This window comes from Pleurodeles waltl, chromosome 4_1 (genome assembly GCF_031143425.1).
Source record: "Pleurodeles waltl isolate 20211129_DDA chromosome 4_1, aPleWal1.hap1.20221129, whole genome shotgun sequence".
NCBI lineage: Eukaryota > Metazoa > Chordata > Amphibia > Caudata > Salamandridae > Pleurodeles > Pleurodeles waltl.
In genome coordinates this window covers 42,489,050-42,512,170 of record NC_090442.1, presented here as the reverse complement: position 1 = coordinate 42,512,170, position 23,121 = coordinate 42,489,050, and the positions used below count along the sequence as shown (strand labels likewise).

Sequence of the window (23,121 nt, the reverse complement as noted above, 5' to 3'; positions counted from 1 at the left end):
TCCCTTGAACTCAGCAACTCTGTCCAAGTGACTCCCACAGTCCAGTGACTCTTCAGTCCAAGTTTGGTGGAGGTAAGTCCTTGCCTCCCCACGCCAGACTGCATTGCTGGGAACCGCGTGTTTTGCAGCTACTCCGGCTCCTGTGCACTCCACGAAGATTTCCTTCATGCACAGCCAAGCCTGGGTCCACGGCACTCTAACCTGCAGTGCTCGACCTCCTGAGTTGTCCTCCGGCGGCGTGGGACTCTCTTGTGCAACTTCGGGTGAGCACCGTTTCACTCCACTTCGTAGTGCCGGTTCCGGCACTTCTGCGGGTGCTGCCTGCTTCTGAGAGGGCTCCTTGTCTTGCTGGGCGCCCCCTCTGTCCCCTGACGCAATTGGTGACATCCTGGTCCCTCCTGGGCTACAGCAGTATCCAAAAACCCTAACCGCGACCCTTGCAGCTAGCAAGGCTTGTTTGCGGTCTTTCTGCGGGAAAACACTTCTGCACGACTCTTCACGACATGGGACATCCATCCTCCAAAGGGGAAGTTTCTAGCCCTTGTCGTTCGTGCAGAATCCTCAGCTTCTACCATCCGGTGGCAGCTTCTTTGCATCCACAGCTGGCATTTCCTGGGCATCTGCCCACTCCCGACTTGATCGTGACTTTTGGACTTGGTCCCCTTGTTCCACAGGTACTCTCATCTGGAAATCCATTGTTGTTGCATTGTTGGTGTTGGTCTTTCCTGCAGAATTCCCCTATCACGACTTCTGTGCTCTTTGGGGAACTTAGGTGCCCTTGGCACCCACTTTTCAGGGTCTTGGGGTGGGCTATTTTTCTAACCCTCACTGTTTTCTTACAGTCCCAGCGACCCTCTACAAGGTCACATAGGTTTGGGGTCCATTCGTGGTTCGCATTCCACTTCTAGAGTATATAGTTTGTGTTGCCCCTATCCCTATGTGCCCCCATTGCATTCTATTGTGACTATACATTGTTTGCACTGTTTTCTATTGCTATTACTGCATATTTTGGTATTGTGTATATATATCTTGTGTATGTTTGCTATCCTCATACTGAGGGTACTCACTGAGATACTTTGGCATATTGTCACAAAAATAAAGCACCTTTATTTTTAGTATATCTGTGTATTGTGTTTTTTCTTATGATATTGTGCATATGACACTAGTGGTACTGTAGGAGCTTCACTCGTCTCCTAGTTCAGCCTAAGCTGCTCTGCTAAGCTACCTTTTCTATCAGCCTAAGCTGCTAGACACCACTATACACTAATAAGGGATAACTGGGCCTGGTGCAAGGTGTAAGTACCCCTTGGTACTCACTACAAGCCAGTCCAGCCTCCTACACCCCCCCGGGAGCGACCCTTGCCTACGGGGTCGCTCCCCCTGCGTGACATTGGCACCCAAAAAAAAAATCCCCAGTGCCTAGTGGTTTCTGCCCCCTTGGGGGAGATTGACCTACAGTCGGCCAATTTGCCCCCAAGGGGGGCAGAAATGGTCTAAATACAAATTGCCCCCCAGGGAAGCAACCCTTGCCTAATGGGTCGCTCCCCATCTCTAAAAAAACAAACAAAAAAAAAAAAAAACAATTTGCCCTGGCGCCTAGAGGTTTCTGCCCCCCCTGGGGGCAAATCGGCCTAATACCAATAGGCCGATCTGCCCCCAGGGGGGGCAGAAATGGCCGAAAATAAATTCCCCCCCCCCCACGGGTAGCGACCCTTGCCTACAAGGTTGCTCCCCTTGCGTGACGGCGCAAAAAAAGATCCCTGGTGCCTAGTGGTTTCTGCCCCCCTTGGGGGCAGATTGACCTAAAATCGGCCGATCTGCCCCCAAAGCGGGCAGAAGTGGCCTAAATACAATTTGCCCCTCCAGGGGAGCGACCCTTGCCTAATGGGACGCCCCCCATCTGTAAAACACAACAACAACAAAAATCCCTGGTGCCTAGTGGTTTCTGCCCCCCATGGGGGCAGATCGGCCTAATAAAAATAGGCTGATCTGCCCCCATGGGGGGCAGAAATTGCCTAAAATAAATTTGCCCCCCAGGGGAACGACCCTAGCCTAAGGGGTCGCTCCCCTTACGTGAAAAACAAACAAACAAAAAAAACTCCCTGGTGTCTAGTGGTTTCTGCCCCCCTTGGGGGCAGATTGGCCTCATAAAAATAGGCCAATCTGCCCCCAAGGGGGGCAGAAATGGCCTAAATATGATTTGCCCCCTAGGGGAGAGACCCTTGCCTAAGGGGTCGCTCCCCACCTCAAAAAACTAAACAAAAAAAAACAAAAAAAATATATATATCCCTGGTGCCTGGAGGTTTCTGCCCCCGGGGGCAGAAAAGGCTTTAAAAAAAATGCCCCCCCCTGGGAGCGACCCTTGCCCAAGTGGTCGCTCCCTTTAGGCCAGTTTCATTTTTGAAAAGACATCCCTGGTGTCTAGTGGGCGTTTTGACAGCCGGATTGCTTTACAATCCGGCTTCCAAAACGCAGAGAGAGACTTCAAAGGGAAGGAAATACATTTCCTTCCCTTTGAAGCCTCTCTGCCTCCTCCCCGTGATCGGAAGAGAAATGCTTTGCATTTCTCTTCTGATCATCTCGCTGGAAGCTGAGCTTCCAGCGCGAAGAAGGAGGCATTGTGATTGTCAGCGCGCGCTCGCGCGCTGACGTCACAGGGGAGGTGTGCGGGTGGTCGGGGGTGGAAGGGGAAGGACTTCACCTTCCATCCCTGACTTGGGGGTGTGGGGGGAACCCCACAGAGGGAGCGCTAGCGCTCCCTCTGGGCTGTGTGCCCAGGACATAATGGTTACGTCCTGGGCACAGCAGCACTGTGCCGCAGGACGTAACCATTACGTCCTCGGCACAGAAGGGGTTAACAAGGAAGACCAAAAAGAGATGAAAAACTATGGCCTCATAGCCCATCTTGGTAGTGATGCCCAAATCTTTACTAAAATTGTAAGAACCTAAAGAATGGTTAAAGCCACTTGGATTTCTCCCCTTTTTGCAATGACGTACCCCGCCGCTGACAATATATACTTTTGCAGTGCTGCAATGTAAATACACAAAACTCATTAAGGATGACAAACTGTATACATGCTTTAAAGACTATATGGCTGTATTCAATAAGGTGCTTAAGTTAAGCTATGATAGAAACTACACAGCTGAGATATTTCTTGTTCATTGTTAATACTTCTTACAGATCACAATATTGACACCTGGCAATGGGTACGAGTAGGGCTTAACGATCAAATGACCAAACATATTTACTCTATTTGTGGTGCAAAGCAGCAATTTATTCTTGCTTCATATTTCGGCCTCTATTCTTCTGATTTGTCCAATAGACTCTCAAAACAGTTGCACATTCTCTCCATATGTGAAGGGACAAAGACATAAGAAGGTTAACGTACTGTTTGATAGGTCTTGTGAGTAAGATCAACTGGAAGAGTGTAACAATCTGAATGATTTGACAGATAATTTAACCAAAACTAACACTTTCGTGTTTGGTTCTTGATCTTCTTTTACATTCAAGTGTTTTCTGCAAACTTCATCTTTCATACATACCAGCTCTGATACTTACCCAGCAGTGCCTCGAGCAGGGTGGATGCCTCCAGCCTGACCTTGAGGAGGGTGGATGCCTCCAGCCTGACCTCGAGTAGGGTGGATGCTCCAGCCTGACCTCGAGTAGGGTGGATGCTCCAGCCTGAACTTGAGTAGGGTGGATTTCTTCAGCCTGACCTCAAGTAGGGTGGATCCTCCAGCCTGAACTTGAGGAGCGTGGATCCTTCCCAGCTCTTGACATGTGCTAGTTATTTTGTTGTAGTGACCAGTCTTTTAAGCTGGTAGTTGAACTATTGCTGAGAGAGCTCCTAGAGCTGGGGTGGGAGGTTGGTGGGGGGTAAACAGGACTGTTATGGTGAGTTCTGCATACAGATAGTGTAGAGCATTCATTTAGTGTGAGGATCTGCTTGTACTATATAATAGGGCTAGGTAGCCGTATCCTGAAGTGCACTCCCAGGGAGCTTTGGGAAAGAACAGTATTGTTTACTTCGCCTCTAGCTCAACCTTGGGCAGCTGTGGCAGGGAGCAGTAAGGCACAGTAAACAAACTAAGTGTAAAGCATTTAACCACACGTTATATAGCGAAGTAAGAAAATCACACACCAATAGACATAGCTACAATTTATAACAATAGAGTGCATTTTTATTAATTTTTAGAGTCTTTGCTCATTAAAATCGTCCAGAACGTTCTGGAGTTAGAGATTTTAGAAGGTTTAAATACTTTTAAGTTCAACCGCAAACAAGCATTGGCAAACATAAAGTATTAAAACTTTTGGGAGGTCTGGAAAACTTAGAGTGTTCTGGCCCGGCTTGGGTGACCAAATCTGACAGGGACGAGCGCCAGAGGGCCAGAAAGGATACTTTGCACAGTTGGCTGCCCTTCAGGGTGATTTTTAAAGCAAGTTTCCAACTTTGAAAACGACCGCCATAGGAAACAACGGAGTATTCCTGATGCTAGATACAGGCAAAGATGTTCACAAGGATGCCCCATTTGTGGTGCGCTCAATGGGGGTGTCTCTGTGGTTCTTCAGTCCATGGGTGATGTGGGGCAAACCTGGTCACGTTGATCAACGTCCCTCGAAGTCCTTTTTTTTGCAGTAGTTGCACAGCTGCTGCAGTACTACTGGGGCAATACACCGCAGTTGGAGGCAAAACCTTTGGTGGAGGCTTGTCCCCTTGTAGTCCAACAAATCTGGTCACTGATAGCCCTCCTGGGCCTGGCAGTCTTTGTTCTATCTCTGATTCCACAGAGGCCACAAATTTGTCTATTTGGGGCCTTTCCATTCTTGTGTCCCTGTTGTGGGTTTCAAGGGGGGCAGTCACCTGATCCTTGGAGTCACTGAAGTTGGTGAAGTTTGGAAATCAATTTTCCTGAGGTCATGAGCCACAGGCAGGATCCCGGCTCACTAGCCCAAAAGTGCAGCAGATGCAGTCCTTTCAACGGTGCAGCTCCTCTTTGCACAATCAAAAGGCATCAGCCTTCTTCTGTCCTCTCTTCTTTTCCAGTGGCGAACTAAATGCAAGGATCCCAGGGGTGCCCATTTTATCTCAGAAACATGCTTTTAGAGGAAAACACAATCACTGGCCAATGGGTTACTGGGTCCCCTCCTCTCTGATGTATTTCCTGTGATGGGTGGCACCATGTTATCCCGGAAGTGCCCCCTTCTTGCCCCTTCCAAAATGGCATGACCCTTCCTTGGTTTTGAGGAGCAGGGTACCCACCCTCGGGGTGTGGCTACCAGTGGGCTACATGCCCATTTCAAATCCGGTTCTAACCATGGTCTCCCCCTCTTGGCCCTGTCTTCTAAATGTCTGCTGGAACAAAAGGCATACTGTTCAGGAATGTTGTTCCCAGCGATCTTTCAAAGGCGGCTTCACCTGAAGCTCAACTTTTGCGCTAACACCCTTTGCACCCTTCCTGGGTGGGAGGTCACACCTCACTTTATGGCTAATGCCTTTGTTCCCAGGCGAGGGAGTCATTCACACATCTCCCCAGGTGGCCAGAAACCCTATCTATGTATAAATGGCGGTGTTGAGGCCACTATACTAGCTGGAGTGCAAGGTAGCAACTTTCTAAAAGTTGCATAAAATTAATAGTGACATTAAATCTGATCTGATCATCAGATCGGATTTAATTTCACCATTAATTTGATGCCTAACTTGACCTGGTTAGGTGGTCCCCTTCAGGAATTAGACGTGTTTAAGGGTAAACCGTTTAACCCTGTGTTAGCCAATGTGGCTTCTAATTTTCCCCAGCAAAATTACAGTTTGGAAAGTTGCTGGAAAGACATGTAAAAACATATGCCTCATTCACAAATATATTGCTCCCTGCCATATGACTTTGTAGCCCTGCTTTAGAAGAGTCTCACGCTGCCCTTTTAAGTATACAGTGGCACCCCAAAGCGTCTTTCACGATTTGTGCACGCAGTCTGGCACAAACGTTGCTGCGGCCATGTGTGGACACTCTGCCTTTCATGCCCTGGGTACCATATATTAGGGACTTAAAAGTAAGGCATTGCTTGCCAATTGGGGGGTAGCCAAATAAACATACTTTTGTATAGGGTTAATTTCTGGCACCGAGGTATGGTTAGCAGGCCTCAGTGAACTCTTAAAGTAAAAAAACAAGCAGCATCAGTTCCAAAAAGCGGTGGTGAACATGCAAAAGGATGCATTTCCTTACATTTAGATTTTAGTAATCTGAAAAGGGCGGCATAATTAAAAATAATGAATCATATGTTTCCTTAAAGCTGAAACTGAGAACACAGGGGTATGGCAAGACAGGATGGAGTATTGTGACTTAATTATCCTGTGATGATGTGTTTTTCTGTTCTCTCTTCTTTCTTTCACAGGCACTTGAATATCAGAATGGGGAGAAGACCGACTCTAGGAAAAAAAAGAAAAGTACCATGTTCGCCTGAACCCGTAAGAGCCACACTTCCATCTTCTCCTGTCCATAATGTGTCAGCTTCAAGATCCCAAAATCATGCAAAGAGGAACCATCAGCTGGAGCCGCTATCTGGGAACCTGCCCAATGTGATCCTTTTATCTATGCTAGAGAAGTTGGATGCCAAATTGGATAACTTGCAGAATACCCTAGAGGATGTACCGTCTAGGGTCGCTGGGCTTATGGAGCAAATCTGGATAGCACGGGGTCAATATCACCTTGACAATGGTAGTGTGTCTTTGGAGGTGGTCAGCCCGGTGACGGTTGGAGAATATTCTTTCAGTAGGTCCCCCTCGGTCCCTCATTCAGTCAGGGCAAGGGAGCAGAACCAATACCTTCAACCTACACCCCCATACGGGTGTGAGCCACAGCAGAGCCAGCTCCTCAAAGCGATGTCTCCGGGTGGCCGTGAACCACAGCAGAACTGTACTGTCTCCAGGTGGCCTCTCGATATTCCAGTCATCCCAGGTGAGCCAAGCCTTGGTCTTCTGCCAATGACTGATGATGAACAGGACCCACAGCAGGACCAGTACATACATCTAGTGATCCCAGAGGAACACTTGAAGAAGGAACCATTGTATGCAGACAGTTGGGACCCACAACAGAACTTCATCATGCAGCCATCAATTCACGAAGAAGATGGGCCACAGCAAAACAACTGCAGACAGCCAGTGCTCCCAGATGAGAAGAAACCTGATGAACAAGAGCTGTTGTGGTTTGATGGCGAGGGTCCACAGCAAAATCACTGCATACATCCAACATTTCAAGAGGACCAGAGTCTAGAGCACAACGCATGCCTGCAGCAGGTGTTCTCTGCACATGAAGAGCATCAGAGCTGCAAGAAGGAACCAATGCACCCTGAAAACCCAGATCAGGAGTATGACCTACACCAACCGTGTACTGATGCGCATGGCCTGCCTGATGTACGCTCATCATTCCTGGCACAGAATACTGCTGATAGGGGTGGAGCTATCACCACAGATCCATCAGAGAGAGGAAATATGGAATCAGATGTATTGCTGTTCAAAGCCATTCCAGGTATTTGTTTTGTAACAAGTGGGTACTAAACTGTGTAGTTCTGAAGGAATTTAACATAAAATTCTCCCAAGTGGATGTTTCCAGATTTTTAGTAACACATGAAGAGGACTGAATCTGAGTTGTGTGGAGTAGTATCTTTGGGGGAGGGTGTGGTTTGGGTGAACCCTCACAATTTATGACTACACCTGAAGTGGTTCTGTACCTGGTATCTCCTCTATTTCCACAATGGAGTTCTTCCATACTCTTCAGAACTAGGCTGAGAATTGGGACTCTGCCTATGAAAAATCTGAATTCTGGTCCATGCATAATAGTCCATATTCCGGTCTCGGGAGCTCTAAGGAATTAGTGGCAGAATCTGGAATTTCACCCCAAGCACCTTCGTTATCCTCGTCCTTTAAGTGTCAGATGCGAGCAAGATGTTTATCACTGACAGTAAAAGACAGCGTCCTTTTTTCTTGTTAGTGCATACTAAACATATTAAAGATGGCTCAGGAGGGGAGGAAGACTGTGTGTAGAGGAGAAGGTGATGTGTACGTCAGGCTTGGTCTGTAGTGATGGAATGGATAGGGCAAGGTCCATGGCATCTACAGTGTTTTCTAAAACATTGACTGTTTTACTGTATTTTGTAAGGACATCTGCATAGAACTGGTGGACCTGCAGGTCACAGAGGGCCGGTTTTATCATACTGTATCATGTAGAACAACATATCAGTTCAAGGGGGTTTGAAGATTAGTTAGGGTCTGTGGTGCTGTGGTCTGCAGGGTTATGTACGCAGTATAAGGTGGTCTGAAGGTCCAGCTTGTTTAGTTGTATTGTAGTATACAGGCTTAGGTCATATATTTGCTAACATTTATTTTATCTGAAATGGGTACTATTATAATGCCCCTGCTGTGCCTGCAGGTATATCTCCCTTTATATTTCTGTCACTTTTTCCTCCCACTAAGTCACTGATATCAGCAATACCAATAACTCAGCTGCGGGGTGGTTGAAGGTAATGGTGATTGTTCTGAGATATGTGAAAGTTCGATGGCATCTGTCGCTGTAGATACACATGGTATGCATGAGCTCGCCATCTGGTGTTGGGTCGGAGTGTTACAAGTTGTTTTTCTTCGAAGAAGTGTTTTCGAGTCACGGGACCGAGTGACTCCTCCTTCTGTGCTCATTGCGCATGGGCGTCGACTCCATCTTCGATTGTTTTCTTTCCGCCATCGGGTTCGGACGTGTTCCTGTCGCTCCGGGTTTCGGAACGGAAAGATAGCTGAAAACGGAAGATTTTCGACGGTATCATTGCGATCCGGTTCGAGATAGACACATACGACGACGCGTTGAACATCGAAGCGCTTCGGTGCCCTTCGGGGTAGATTTCGGCACCCCGTCGGGGCCTAGTCGGCCCGACCGCGTGGAGAACAACGCCGATGGAACGGACCCCGTTTCGATTCTGCCCCGAATGCCACAACAAATATCCTTATACGGACCTACACTCGGTCTGTAACCTGTGCCTGTCACCCGAGCACAGCGAAGAATCCTGTGAGGCCTGTCGGGCGTTCCGGTCCCGAAAAACTCTGCGCGACCGTCGAGCGAGGAGACTGCAGATGGCGTCCACGCCAAAGGAGCGTCGACAGTTCGAGACAGAAGAGGAACAGGAGGAATCCTTTTCCATCCAGGATTCAGACTCCGACAAGCTAGACTCTACAAAAACTGTGAGTAAGACGTCGAGATCAGAACTTAAAAAAGGAAAGAAGGCCCAGGGTACGCCACTGCCAACCGGCCATGGCTCCACCCAAATTCTCGGTGACCAACAATCGGCACCGAAAAAGGCCCATTCAGTGTCGAGATCGTCCGACTTCGGTCGAGACACCGGCACGCAGCCTCCTCGGGACCGAGAGAGTGCTAAACAGAAGCATCGACACCGAGAGTTCGGTGTCGACACGGATCGACGCCGAGACAGTGGCGCCGAAGACCATAGAGGCCAAGAATTTTCGGCACAGAAAAAGAGGAAGGTTACCTCGGAGCCGAAAAAACAATCAACAGGGTTTTCGGAGCCGAAAAAAGCGACATCAGACCCTGTTTCAGGCTCCTATACTGAAGAGCATTCTATGTCTTCACAAATGAAGAAACATAGATTTGAACAAGAACTGCAATCCACTGACGTGGATCACACGCAAAAGCGTATCTTTATTCAGCAGGGGACTGGGAAGATCAGTACCCTTCCACCTGTCAAACGAAAGAGAACGCTTCAGTTTACTCCTCAGCAACAAACAGCACAAAAGGTAACACCTCCTCCCTCGCCTCCACCTGTAACTCCGGCTTCGCCAACTTACACCCCGTCACATTCGCCAGCTCACACCGCCATGAGCCACGATGACCAAGATCAGGATGCGTGGGACTTGTACGACGCACCAGTGTCTGATAACAGCCCAGACACATACCCAACTAGGCCATCACCACCGGAAGACAGCACAGCCTACTCACAAGTGGTGGCTAGAGCAGCACTATTCCATAATGTGGAACTACACTCAGAACAAGTAGAGGATGATTTTTTATTTAACACCCTCTCTTCAACCCACAGCTCCTACCAAAGCCTGCCGATGCTCCCAGGCATGCTACGCCATGCAAAGGACATTTTCAAGGAGCCAGTTAAAAGTAGGGCAGTGACGCCTAGGGTGGACAAAAGTATAAGGCGCCTCCTACGGACCCTGTATTCATCACCTCTCAGTTGCCGCCAGATTCTGTGGTGGTAGGGGCTGCCAGAAAACGGGCAAATTCACACACTTCTGGGGATGCACCTCCCCCAGATAAAGAAAGCAGGAAGTTCGATGCAGCCGGAAAGAGGGTTGCTGTCCAAGCAGCAAACCAGTGGCGCATCGCAAATTCACAAGCGCTGCTAGCGCGATACGACAGAGCCCACTGGGATGAGATGCAGCATCTCATTGAACATCTCCCAAAAGATCTGCAAAAAAGAGCAAAACAGGTTGTTGAGGAGGGTCAAAACATTTCCAACAATCAAATACGCTCCTCCATGGATGCAGCAGACACGGCCGCAAGGACCATTAATACGTCGGTTACCATCCGTAGGCACGCATGGCTCAGAACGTCTGGATTCAAGCCAGAAATTCAGCAGGCAGTGCTTAACATGCCAGTAAACGAAAAACTTCTGTTCGGTCCGGAGGTCGACACAGCCATAGAAAAGCTCAAGAAGGACACTGACACTGCCAAGGCCATGGGCGCACTCTACTCCCCGCAGAGCAGAGGATCTTATAACACCTTCCGCAAAACACCTTTTAGAGGAGGGTTTCGGGGTCAGGCCACACAAGCTAGCACCTCACAGTCCGCACCGCCCACCTACCAGGGACAGTACAGGGGAGGTTTTCGGGGCCAGTATAGAGGGGGGCAATTCCCTAGGAATAGAGGAAGATTTCAAAGCCCCAAAACCACTACCAACAAGCAGTGACTCACACGTCACTCACCCCTCCCACACAACACCAGTGGGGGGGAGGATACGTCAATATTACGAAGCATGGGACAAAATAACTACAGACACATGGGTCCTAGCAATTATCCAACATGGTTATTGCATAGAATTCCTGCAATTCCCTCCAGACATACCACCAAAATCACAAAATTTATCAAAATACCATTCACAGCTTCTAGAGATAGAAGTTCAAGCACTACTGCAAAAAAATGCAATAGAATTAGTACCAAGCACACAAATAAACACAGGAGTTTATTCACTGTACTTCTTGATACCAAAAAAGGACGAAACACTGAGACCAATTCTAGACCTCAGAGTAGTAAACACATTCATCAAATCAGACCACTTTCACATGGTCACACTACAAGAAGTGTTACCATTGCTCAAAAAACACAACTACATGACAACCCTAGACCTCAAGGACGCATATTTCCATATACCAATACATCAATCACACAGGAAATATCTAAGGTTTGTATTCAAAGGAATACATTACCAATTCAAAGTATTGCCTTTTGGTTTAACAACCGCTCCAAGAGTATTCACAAAATGCCTAGCAGTAGTCGCTGCACACATCAGAAGGCAGCAAATACATGTGTTCCCGTATCTAGACGACTGGCTAATCAAAACCAGTTCGCTCACACAATGCTCAAACCACACAAATCAAGTCATACAAACCCTCTACAAACTAGGGTTCACCGTCAACTTTGCAAAATCAAACATTCTGCCAAGCAAAGTACAGCAATATCTAGGAGCCATAATAGACACGACAAAAGGAGTAGCAACGCCAACTCCACAAAGGATCCACAATTTCAACAGAGTCATTCAACACATGTCTCCAAACCAAACAATACAAGCAAAAACAATACTACAGCTCCTAGGCATGATGTCCTCATGCATAGCCATTGTCCCAAACGCAAGACTGCACATGAGGCCCTTACAACAGTGCCTAGCCTCACAGTGGTCTCAAGCACAGGGTCACCTTCTAGATCTGGTGTTGCTAGACCGCCAAACTTACCTCTCGCTTCTATGGTGGAACAGTATAAATTTAAACATAGGGCGGCCTTTCCAAGACCCAGTGCCACAGTACGTAATAACAACAGATGCTTCCATGACAGGGTGGGGAGCACATCTCAATCAACACAACATAAGAGGACAATGGAACATACATCAAACAAAACTGCATATAAATCATCTAGAATTATTAGCAGTTTTTCAAGCACTAAAAGCTTTCCAACCAATCATAACCCACAAATACATCCTTGTCAAAACAGACAACATGACAACGATGTATTATCTAAACAAACAAGGAGGAACACATTCAACGCAGTTAAGCTTGTTAGCTCAAAAAATATGGAAGTGGGCAATCCACCATCAAATTGGTCTAATAGCACAGTTTATTCCGGGGATCCAGAATCAGCTGGCAGACAATCTCTCTCGAGATCACCAGCAAGTCCACGAATGGGAAATCCACCCACAGATTCTGAACACCTACTTCACACTCTGGGGAACACCACAAATAGACTTATTTGCAACAAAAGAGAACGCAAAATGCCAAAACTTCGCGTCCAGATACCCACACAAGCAATCCCAAGGCAATGCCCTATGGATGAACTGGTCAGGAATATTTGCTTACGCTTTTCCTCCTCTCCCTCTCCTTCCTTACCTAGTAAACAAATTGAGTCAAAACAAACTCAAACTCATTTTAATAGCACCAACTTGGGCAAGACAACCCTGGTACACAACACTGCTAGATCTGTCTGTAGTACCACACATCAAACTGCCCAACAAACCAGATCTGTTAACGCAACACAACCAACAGATCAGACACCCGGACCCAGCATCGCTGAATCTAGCAATCTGGCTCCTGAAATCCTAGAATTCGGACACTTACAACTTAGCCAAGAGTGTATGGAAGTCATAAAGCAGGCCAGAAGGCCATCCACTAGACACTGCTACGCAAGTAAGTGGAAAAGATTTGTTTGGTACTGCCATCATAATCAGATACAACCACTAGACGCAACTCCAAAACATATAGTAAATTACTTGCTCCATTTACAAAAAGCAAAGCTAGCCTTCTCTTCTATTAAAATACACCTTGCAGCAATATCTGCATACCTGCAAACTACCTATTCAACTTCCTTGTATAAAATACCAGTTATCAAAGCATTCATAGAAGGGCTTAAAAGAATTATACCACCAAGAACACCACCTGTTCCTTCATGGAACCTAAACGTGGTTCTAACAAGACTCATGGGCCCACCTTTCGAACCCATGCACTCTTGCGGAATACAATTCCTAACCTGGAAAGTTGCCTTTCTCATCGCCATTACATCTCTAAGAAGAGTAAGTGAAATTCAAGCGTTCACAACACAAGAGCCTTTTATACAAATACATAAAAATAAGGTCGTCCTACGACCTAATCCAAAATTTTTACCAAAAGTTATTTCACCATTCCATCTAAATCAAACGGTAGAACTACCAGTTTTTTTCCCACAGCCAGATTCTGTGGCTGAAAGAGCACTACATACATTAGATGTCAAAAGAGCATTAATGTACTACATTGACAGAACAAAAAACATCAGAAAAACTAAACAGCTATTTATTGCATTCCAAAAACCTCATGTAGGTAACCCAATATCAAAACAAGGTATAGCCAGATGGATAGTTAAATGCATCCAAATCTGCTACCTTAAAGCAAAAAGACAACTGCCCATTACTCCCAGGGCACATTCAACAAGGAAAAAAGGTGCTTCAATGGCCTTTTTAGGAAACATCCCAATGCAGGAAATATGTAAGGCAGCCACTTGGTCTACGCCTCACACATTCACCAAACACTACTGTATAGATGTGCTATCCGCACAACAAGCTACAGTAGGTCAAGCTGTATTAAGAACTCTATTTCAGACAACTTCTACTCCTACAGGCTAAACCACCGCTTATGGGGAACTAACTGCTTACTAGTCTATGCATACCATGTGTATCTACAGCGACAGATGCCATCGAACTGAAAATGTCACTTACCCAGTGTACATCTGTTCGTGGCATCAGTCGCTGAGATTCACATGGACCCACCCACCTCCCCGGAAGCCTGTAGCAGTTCAGAAGTTACCTTCAATTTTGTACATTTGTATATATATTATTTAATCCTTTAATACGTACATACTTACATTTTTCATTGCGCGGGCACTATTACTATAGTACAACTCCTACCTCACCCTCTGCGGGGAAAACAATCGAAGATGGAGTCGACGCCCATGCGCAATGAGCACAGAAGGAGGAGTCACTCGGTCCCGTGACTCGAAAACACTTCTTCGAAGAAAAACAACTTGTAACACTCCGACCCAACACCAGATGGCGAGCTCATGCATACCATGTGAATCTCAGCGACTGATGCCACGAACAGATGTACACTGGGTAAGTGACATTTTCATTACTGGGGACATTTGACATCTGCTTCCCCCGGTAATTATAGAGTAGGATGATTGCTGAAGAAATTGTTGGCTCTGTGACCATGTCTGTGCTAACAATAGCTTTGCAAAATCACATGCATTTTTTAGAGTTGATTCATATTTTTGCCATCTTTAGATGGCTAATGGATCTTGGCACCTGTTTAGACGAATCTAATGGGTCCTGCGACCCTCTCCCATGTAACTAATATAGTTCCCTGCTACTTACTGTGCCTTGGATGATTTTATATAGTCCTGAGACAAACTAGGGACCAGGCAGGGCATTCTACATATACACCAGATAATTGCCCAGAGGGTTTGATATCTTATTTATCGGCCTTATAGCAGTGGCCTTACTCACTACCCTCCTATTTTTTCATTGCACAGTTCGACATTGTTAATTAACATTGATTAGCTCCAGCTAGTTCCCTTTTCGTTCCAATTTTGAATATGAATACACTTGCCGGCTAACTTCTTGTGGGCGATCCCAATATGGCTGCCATTATTCCCAGATCCAATGTCCCTTGTTGATGTCTAGACTGACCCGAGTTGTTGCTAGTCCCTCTTCTAGTTCTTTGACAGCAGCACCCCACGTGACGCGGAAGGACGCAGCCTCCGCGTCGCGGTGTTTCGTTAAAAACATGCATTCCACTCCCGGTTCACATCTTCCGGGAGTGCACGCCAGGGGTAGGTGAAGACGACCTCACCCGACTACACAATAAGTAAGTAGCGCTGGTTGGCTCACTGTCTGTATAATTTCCCACACGTGGCAAACTAAGCTACACGGCATTCCCATTACTCGGGACAACGATGCACAGAGGAGCCCTTAATCCAACGGGCTCCTCCGTAACTAATGGGCCGAGGTGTGCGTTTTACATTTATTTTCTTGAACACGTATTTTTTTAACCCACTTTTTAGTGGTGATTATGTTTATTCTGGAAAACGACCACAACTCTTTCCATGCACATGCTATGCAGCGAAATAGGCATTGTGCTTGATGACTCCTTGTTGACTTTTTTTATAGAGATTGGACTGCATACTAAATTAGGAAGGCTGTTCAACTGAAGAGGTCCAACAACATAGTCGTTTTTCCACGCATCCCAGTATTTGTATTTTTTACCTGATAATGTACGAATTGGATTACCTGATCCAGTCTTCTGACTTTATGTTTCCAATTTCTATTAGTAGTGACGTACGTGGCTTGCTACTTCCCAAGGGGCCCCCCCAATGATGAGGGATGGTAAGCATATGTTTTTTATTGTTGTCTGACACTATGGGCTACCATCCCCTTGTTCTCACGGATTTTCCAGGGTGTGCTGATCATTATCCGTGCATGCATATTTCATTCATTGTTTATTTCTGTTTTCTAGGGTGACCTTTTTTTCTATATTTTTGACAGACAGTTTACTGAAATGTAAGTGACTGTTATTTCCTTATACATACTCAACATAGTCCTATATTTACCTATTTTTCTTAACTTATTATGAGTCAGGAGAAGTTAAATTGATTTTCGGTCCTGAAGAAGCGTTATAGGATCTGTATAGACCACAATACGCGAAACATGTTGACCATGCCTTAGGGGATAGGTGATAATTTCCCAGATCTCCAGGCCCATTTAGAAAGTGGCTGAGCATAAATCCCCAATGTTCCACTTTCCTTATGTTTTTAATCTTGGTCTTGGCCCGTTCTTTCTGACACATTAAACTGTGCTGTTTTCAGTGGGGCTAAGAATCAATTTAAATTTTTACTCTCCTGCCAGCACGAGTGCCTGACCTCTACGATCACGACGACAGCCACTTATTATAAAAAGATCTCCGGCAAAGAGCCCCTGAACGGGGAGCCCGTCAGATATTGCAGCGCCAGTCTGACGAGGAGCAATCCGATGATGAAGCATGACATCCATTCGGATGTGTGAGGGCTCTTGCTCCTGAACATCAGTGTTTCCCTAGATTCCTGGAACAGTGTACCTATTTAGTGAGTGATTAGTCATTTTGGGAGACTGTACACTGTACCACTAACTCCCTATCCCTCTTTATGTTGATATCCTAGTACAGCAGACAGCTGTGGGATTCATTCTCTAGTGTGTTCTTAACTCAGCTGTGTCTCTGACACAATGGAAACTTTCCAAGGGTTGAGTTTTGATGACAACATAGTAGCGGCAATTCTGCAAACACCGTCAATTTTAAGTAATGATGGGTCAGCTCCCTCGGGCAGTCTTAAGGAAGACTGGGACAAATTGTCCACCCTGAAATGCGACCTTATAAAAACTGTCATGCACGGAACAATAATGACTGAATACCTGAGAGCTAACATTGCTCCCAATGGTCTATTAGTGTCAAACATGCCCAGGATATTCCTACACGATCTAGCTTTCAGAAAAGACTGGGCCCAGATCGCTTGGAAGTGTACAAGAGACTGGTTAGTCTTGATTATCAACACTTCCAGACATCTGGCTGATTCCATCGCCATACAAATCAATCTCCTTGAGGGCACCCTAAAAACCACCGTAACCTTAGCTGCCTTTAAGAGTCGGTTGGCAGAGATTAACTCTGAACTGAATGAAACCAAAGACTTTCTTACCAATCAGAAAATCTCTAAGCTTCAGAAGGATATTACCAAATTCAGTAGGGAAAAGGTATATCCATACATTCAAGATGACTTTGAGACTGATCTGCAGTCGCGTTCTTCTGATGAATCACAGTCCTCTTTCAAAAAATCCCGTAACAACAGCAATAGCTCCTCCTCAGCTGGATGGATCACAGATGATAATATCCCCCCCAAACCTTTTTACAACTACCCTCAATTTCCTGTCAGCCACCAAATGCCTTGGCAACCCCCATACCCTTTTTACCAACCTCGCCCAATGATGCCCTACATGCCTTTTTTAGGCCGAGGCCGGGGCAGAGGAAGAGGCAGAAGAAGAGGCAGAGGCAGGCACGTACAGTGGGCCAGGGAAGAACCGCAGATGGTTACCAGGAGCCAAGGCAAGAACCTACCCCAAAGAACTTAGTAGTGAATCTCTCCAAGAGACAACTCTCTGAGATTGGAACCTCAGTCCTCAGTCGGGGACTTGGGTTCGTCCCTACACCCACTGAGGATTATTCCAGACTTAATTGTGAACTCTCACAATTCTTCCGCAAAATTCGGTTACAATTTTACTTTCGGGACCAACCAACCGACAATGTACAGACTGACTCGGGACTGAGACCTCAGTCGACCTTTGTTCCCCCTCTATCAGCTATTCCTTCTGAGGTCCTAGCATTTGAAAAGGCGGTACTTACTGACCTTGCTGCAATACATCCTAAACACCCGTTTGTTAACATCTCGACAATCGAAAGGAGAGCCCTAGGGTCACTTGCCAATGACACTTCTATTGTCATCAAACAGGCAGATAAGGGAGGGGCTATTGTCATAATGAATACTGAGGACTACCGGCAAGAGTGCCTGTGCTTGCTCAGCGATAGGACCTATTACGCTAGGATTAAACGTGACCCTAGACCGAGATTACAATCTCAGATCAGGGCTGTGATCACTGAAGCATCAACCAATGCCTGGATCTCCCCCAAAGAGACGGCCTTATTGGACACAACTAACCCTAAAGTCCCATATTTCTATTGCCTTCCCAAAATTCATAAAGGCAAATCACCACCACCAGGACGCCCGATTGTGTCCGTAATCGGTTCCGTTTTGGAACCACTGTCCATCTTCTGCGACCATTTTTTGCAGCCACTTGTAAAGGGATCTACTACTTACTTACAAGACACCAAAGACATATTGAATTTGATTGAGTCCATCAGTGATACAGTAGATGTCCAGGGTCTGATTACCCTGGATGTCGAGGCTCTCTATACAAACATACCACAGGATGCGACACTACAAGTAGTGAAATCAACATTACTGGATGCCAGTGATAATCTCACGTCACCTGCGGCTTTCGTCATACAGTGTGCAACACTGGCGATGACAGAAAACTTTTTTCGATTTGAAGACCAATTTTATCACCAAATTAGGGGCACTTGTATGGGAAGCACTTTCGCTCCGAGCCTGGCATTTCTCTATATGTACAATTTTTAAAAACTTTTCATTCTACCCGCTAGCAACCCATTCTTTGCTAACATCAAATTATGGCGACGTTACATTGATGACGTATTGGTAGTATGGCATGGCTATTTAGCCACTGCTGACTCATTTACAGAATGGGTCAATACGCTCAACCCCCATTTGAAATTTACCTCCTCTGTGTCTATCAAGGAAGTCAATTTTCTAGATTTACTAATTACTATTCTCAACGGTAAACTATCAACCAGTACATATCATAAACCGACAGATCGAAATAGCCTTTTGACATATGATAGTCATCACCCCAAATCCTTATGAGATAATTTACTGTTTGGACAGTTTTTGAGATTACGACGCAATTGCAGCTCAGCACAGGTGTACAACACTCAGCTGATGACCTACAAACCAAACTACTAGCACGACATTATCCACAGTATATTGTTAACCAAGCCCGCAAGAGAGACAGAAATAATAATTGCAAAGCTTTACTCCAGCCTAATACTAGGGATACCAATAGGACATTGACTTGTGTGTCCACCTTCACCCCTCTATCAAATGAGATCAAGAAGCTGATTAATAAGAGATGGCCCATTCTTACAAGTGGGGGCAATTCGATCCCTAGACCTCTCTTTGCGTTTAAACGATCTCAAAACATCAAGGACCTAATAATACATAGGCGGCCTAAAGGCACTACCCAGTCACAGGCGACACTCTGGAATCTTCCCCCTGTGGTGGGCCATTATCCGTGTGGCCACTGTAATGTCTGTCCATTGACTAGCCATGCTAAGACCATTGATTTAGGACCAATAGGTCAATGGCACCTCACCAAACACACTAACTGCAACACGAAAAACTGTGTCTACATGATTACTTGCCCTTGTGGGCTACGATACATAGGGATGACTTCTAGACCCGTTAAGGTACGGATCAATGAACATAGGAGCAACATTAGATGTGGACGTGTCACCAGGAAATTATGTGCCCATTTTCTAGAAACACCACACAGTCCTGACGATTTGCGCTGGGTGGTTTTGGAAACCCAAAAATTCAAGAATGACTCTTCACACTCTCTGTTCAGACTTGAACAACGTTGGGTGTTCAAACTCCATACTAATATCAGTGGTCTGAACGACGACATCCCTTGGGTTATGTTGTCCCGGTAGTCATTTCGTGACGAATCGAATGGGTCCCCGCGACCCCCTCCCATGTAACTGATATAGTTCCCTGCTACTTACTGTGCCTTGGATGATTTTATATAGTCCCGAGACAAACTAGGGACCAGGCAGGGCATTCTACATATACACCAGACAATTGCCCAGAGGGTTTGATATCTTATTTATCGGCCTTATAGCGGTGGCCTTACTCACTACCCTCCTATTTTTTCATTGCACAGTTCGACATTATTAATTAACATTGATTAGCTCCAGCTAGTTCCCTTTTCGTTCCAATTTTGAATATGAATACACTTGCCGCCTAACTTCTTGTGGGCGATCCCAATATGGCCGCATTTATTTCCAGATCCAGTGTCCCTTTTTTGATGTCTAGACTGACCCGAGTTGTTGCTAGTCCCTCTTCTAGTTCTTTAACAGCAGCACCCCACGTGACACGGAAGAACGCCACCTCCGCGTCGCGGTGTTTCATTAAAACACGCGTTCCACTCCCGGTTCACATCTTCCGGGAGTGCATGCCAGGGGTAGGTGAAGACGACCTCACCCGACTACACAATAAGTAAGTAGCGCTGGTTGGCTCACTGTCTGTATAATTTCCCACACGTGGCAAACTAAGCTACACGGCATTCCCATTACTCGGGACACCGATGCACAGAGGAGCCCTTAATCCAACGGGCTCCTCCATAACTAATAGGCCGATGTGTGCGTTTTACATTTATTTTCTTGAACACGTATTTTTTTTTTTTAACCCACTTTTTAGTGGTGATTATGTTTATTGTGGCAAACTACCACGACTCTTTCCATGCACATGCTATGCAGCGAAATAGGCACTGTGCTTGATGACTCCTTGTTTACTTTTTTATAGAGATTGGACTGCACCCTAAATTAGGAAGGCTGTTCAACTGATGAGGTCCAACAACATAGTAGTTTTTCCACGCATCCCAGTATTTGTACTTTTTACCTGATAATGTACGAATTGGATTACTTGATCCAGTCTTCTGACTTTATGTTTCCAATTTCTATTAGTAGTGACGTACGTGGCTTGCTACTTCGCAAGGGGCCCCCCCAATGATGAGGGATGGTAAGCATATGTTTTTAATTGTTGACTGACACTATGGGCTACCACCCCCTTGTTCTCACGGATTTTCCAGGGTGTGTTAATCATTATCTGTGCATGCATATTTCATACATTGTTTATTTCTGTTTTCTAGGGCGACCTTTTTTCTATATTTTTGACAGACAGTTTACTGAAATATAAGTGACTGTTATTTCCTTATACATACTCAACGTAGTCCTGTATTTACCTATTCTTCTTAACTTATTATGAGTCAGGAGAAGTTAAATTGTTTTCGGTCCTGAAGAAGCGTTATAGGATCTGTATAGACCACAATACGGGAAACATGTTGACCATGCCTTAGGGGATAGGTGATAATTTCCCAGATCTCCAGGCCCATTTAGAAAGTGGCTGAGCATAAATCCTGAATGTTCCACTTTCCTAATGTTTTTAATCGTGGTCTTGGCCCTTTCTTTCTGACACATTAAACTGTGCTGTTTTCAGTGGGGCTAAGAATCAATTTTAATTCTTACTCTCCTGCCAGCACGAGTGCCTGACCTCTACGATCACGATGACAGCCACTTATTATAAAAAGATCTCCGGCAAAGAGCCCCTGAACGGGGAGCCCGTCAGATATTGCAGCGCCAGTCTGATGAGGAGCAACCCGATGATGAAGCATGACATCCATTCGGATGTGTGAGGGCTCTTGCTCCTGAACATCAGTGTTTCCCTATATTCCTGAAACAGTGTACCTATTTAGTGAGTGATTAGACTATTCAATGTACATTACGTTGAATGCACTAAATGGTGCAGTACTGTGTGTTACGATAATCCCAAAGCATAGTCCTCCACTTTGATATCTGCCACCAAAGAACCTCTGATACACTCACTGACTACTCTGTTCATCCTCTCTGCATGCCCATTACTCTCTGGGTGATAAAGACTAATACATTTATGTCTGATAACAGTTCCACCAAAAAAAACCTCCATCTCCCTCAAGACAAATTGGATAACTTTATCCAGTACCTATTCACCCAAAACCCACTTTGGCACACACAAACCTCACTTCCAACCACCTTGGCATGTAGTACACAAGCACAATGGCAAATTTCTGATGCACATGAAGCATCTGAAACAGATCCAGTTGTCTTGGACTGGCTCGCTGGCAACCAACCCAAGTGCTGTTAATTAGATACAAATCAAAAAGGACGCTCAGTGAGGTGCAACACATACGTATCTGATGCATTATGAATTTAATAAAACACTAGCACAAGCACATACATTGGCAATGATAGTTAAACAGTATATATATATATATATATATATATATATACATGACAAAATGAATTCAGTTCTGAGACGGCACTACAAACAACCACGATGTTTATTCAAGGCTTAAATCAACTTTCACTAGGATGACTTGTACTGGCGAAGCGTTTCAACCATGACGGTTTTCTTCTCTGGCCCAAGTCAATACAGAGGCCGCCCCTCCCATGTATTAAATACCATTCGTCATCATAGACATAAAATAAATCTTCAGTAAATCCTGAAAGTAAATTTGAACTACCCCAATTTTACATAATTCAACAAACACATTTTAAACACATGCATACAAAATTCCATCTTCAATCTTTTCAAAATGGGGACAAATATGCCCACCTAAGAAACAATTAATATTAACCAATAATAGTCAGTTGTTGCTATCAAACTTCCAAGCAACATACTCAATGACAGTCCTGTTCAAACCTAATAAATAAGTAATACACATCCAAATGGTACATAATTCCTGGGGAAAGGCCAATATTAAAACACCAATTGAGTTGACAGATTCTGAATGGCTCAATCATCATTTACACTATTGTCTATGCAAGGTCAAAATTACCCAATGTGCACAAAAAGTTCCTCATCCTGGTTTAAACCCCACGGGTGCTTACTGTTAAGTCGGATTATGTACTCTTATTCCATCCTTCTTAGTCTAAGCTCCCTATCACCTCCCCTCGGGGTTGGAGGTACCCTGTCAATTCCAAAGAACGATATTGCCTCGATTTGACCTCCATGTACCAAATTACAATGGCGGGCCACAGGATAGGTTATATCATTGTTTTTGATGGGGCGCCAATGTTCCAAAATCTGTTTTTTCATGGGGAAATTCGTACTACCCACATATCGCAATCCACAAGGACAAATGATTACGTAGATGGCAAAGTCTGAATTGCAGTTTAGGAATTTTTTGATCTTTGCTTCCTTCCCTGTCGGTAGGAGATATCCTTTACAGTTAACGCTGTTTCTGCAGGGCTTACATCTGGCACATTTGTAAAAGCCGTATTGTTTGCCTAGGAAAGTCTCCCTGCTTTTAAGTTGATAACTGTGTACTAACAGATCCTGTAAAGAGCTGCT

The 23,121-nt window shown here is 45.4% G+C and overlaps 1 protein-coding gene across 1 annotated transcript in view; it reads left to right on the top strand.

Annotated features, from left to right (window-relative positions):
• LOC138286966 (uncharacterized) overlaps positions 1-23,121 on the top strand; it is a 99,296-nt gene that overhangs the window by 42,519 nt on the left and 33,656 nt on the right. The window contains exon 2 of the mRNA XM_069227334.1: positions 6,389-7,521. Within this exon, the coding sequence (XP_069083435.1) occupies positions 6,389-7,521 (1,133 nt within the window). The remainder of the gene's footprint in view (positions 1-6,388; positions 7,522-23,121) is intronic.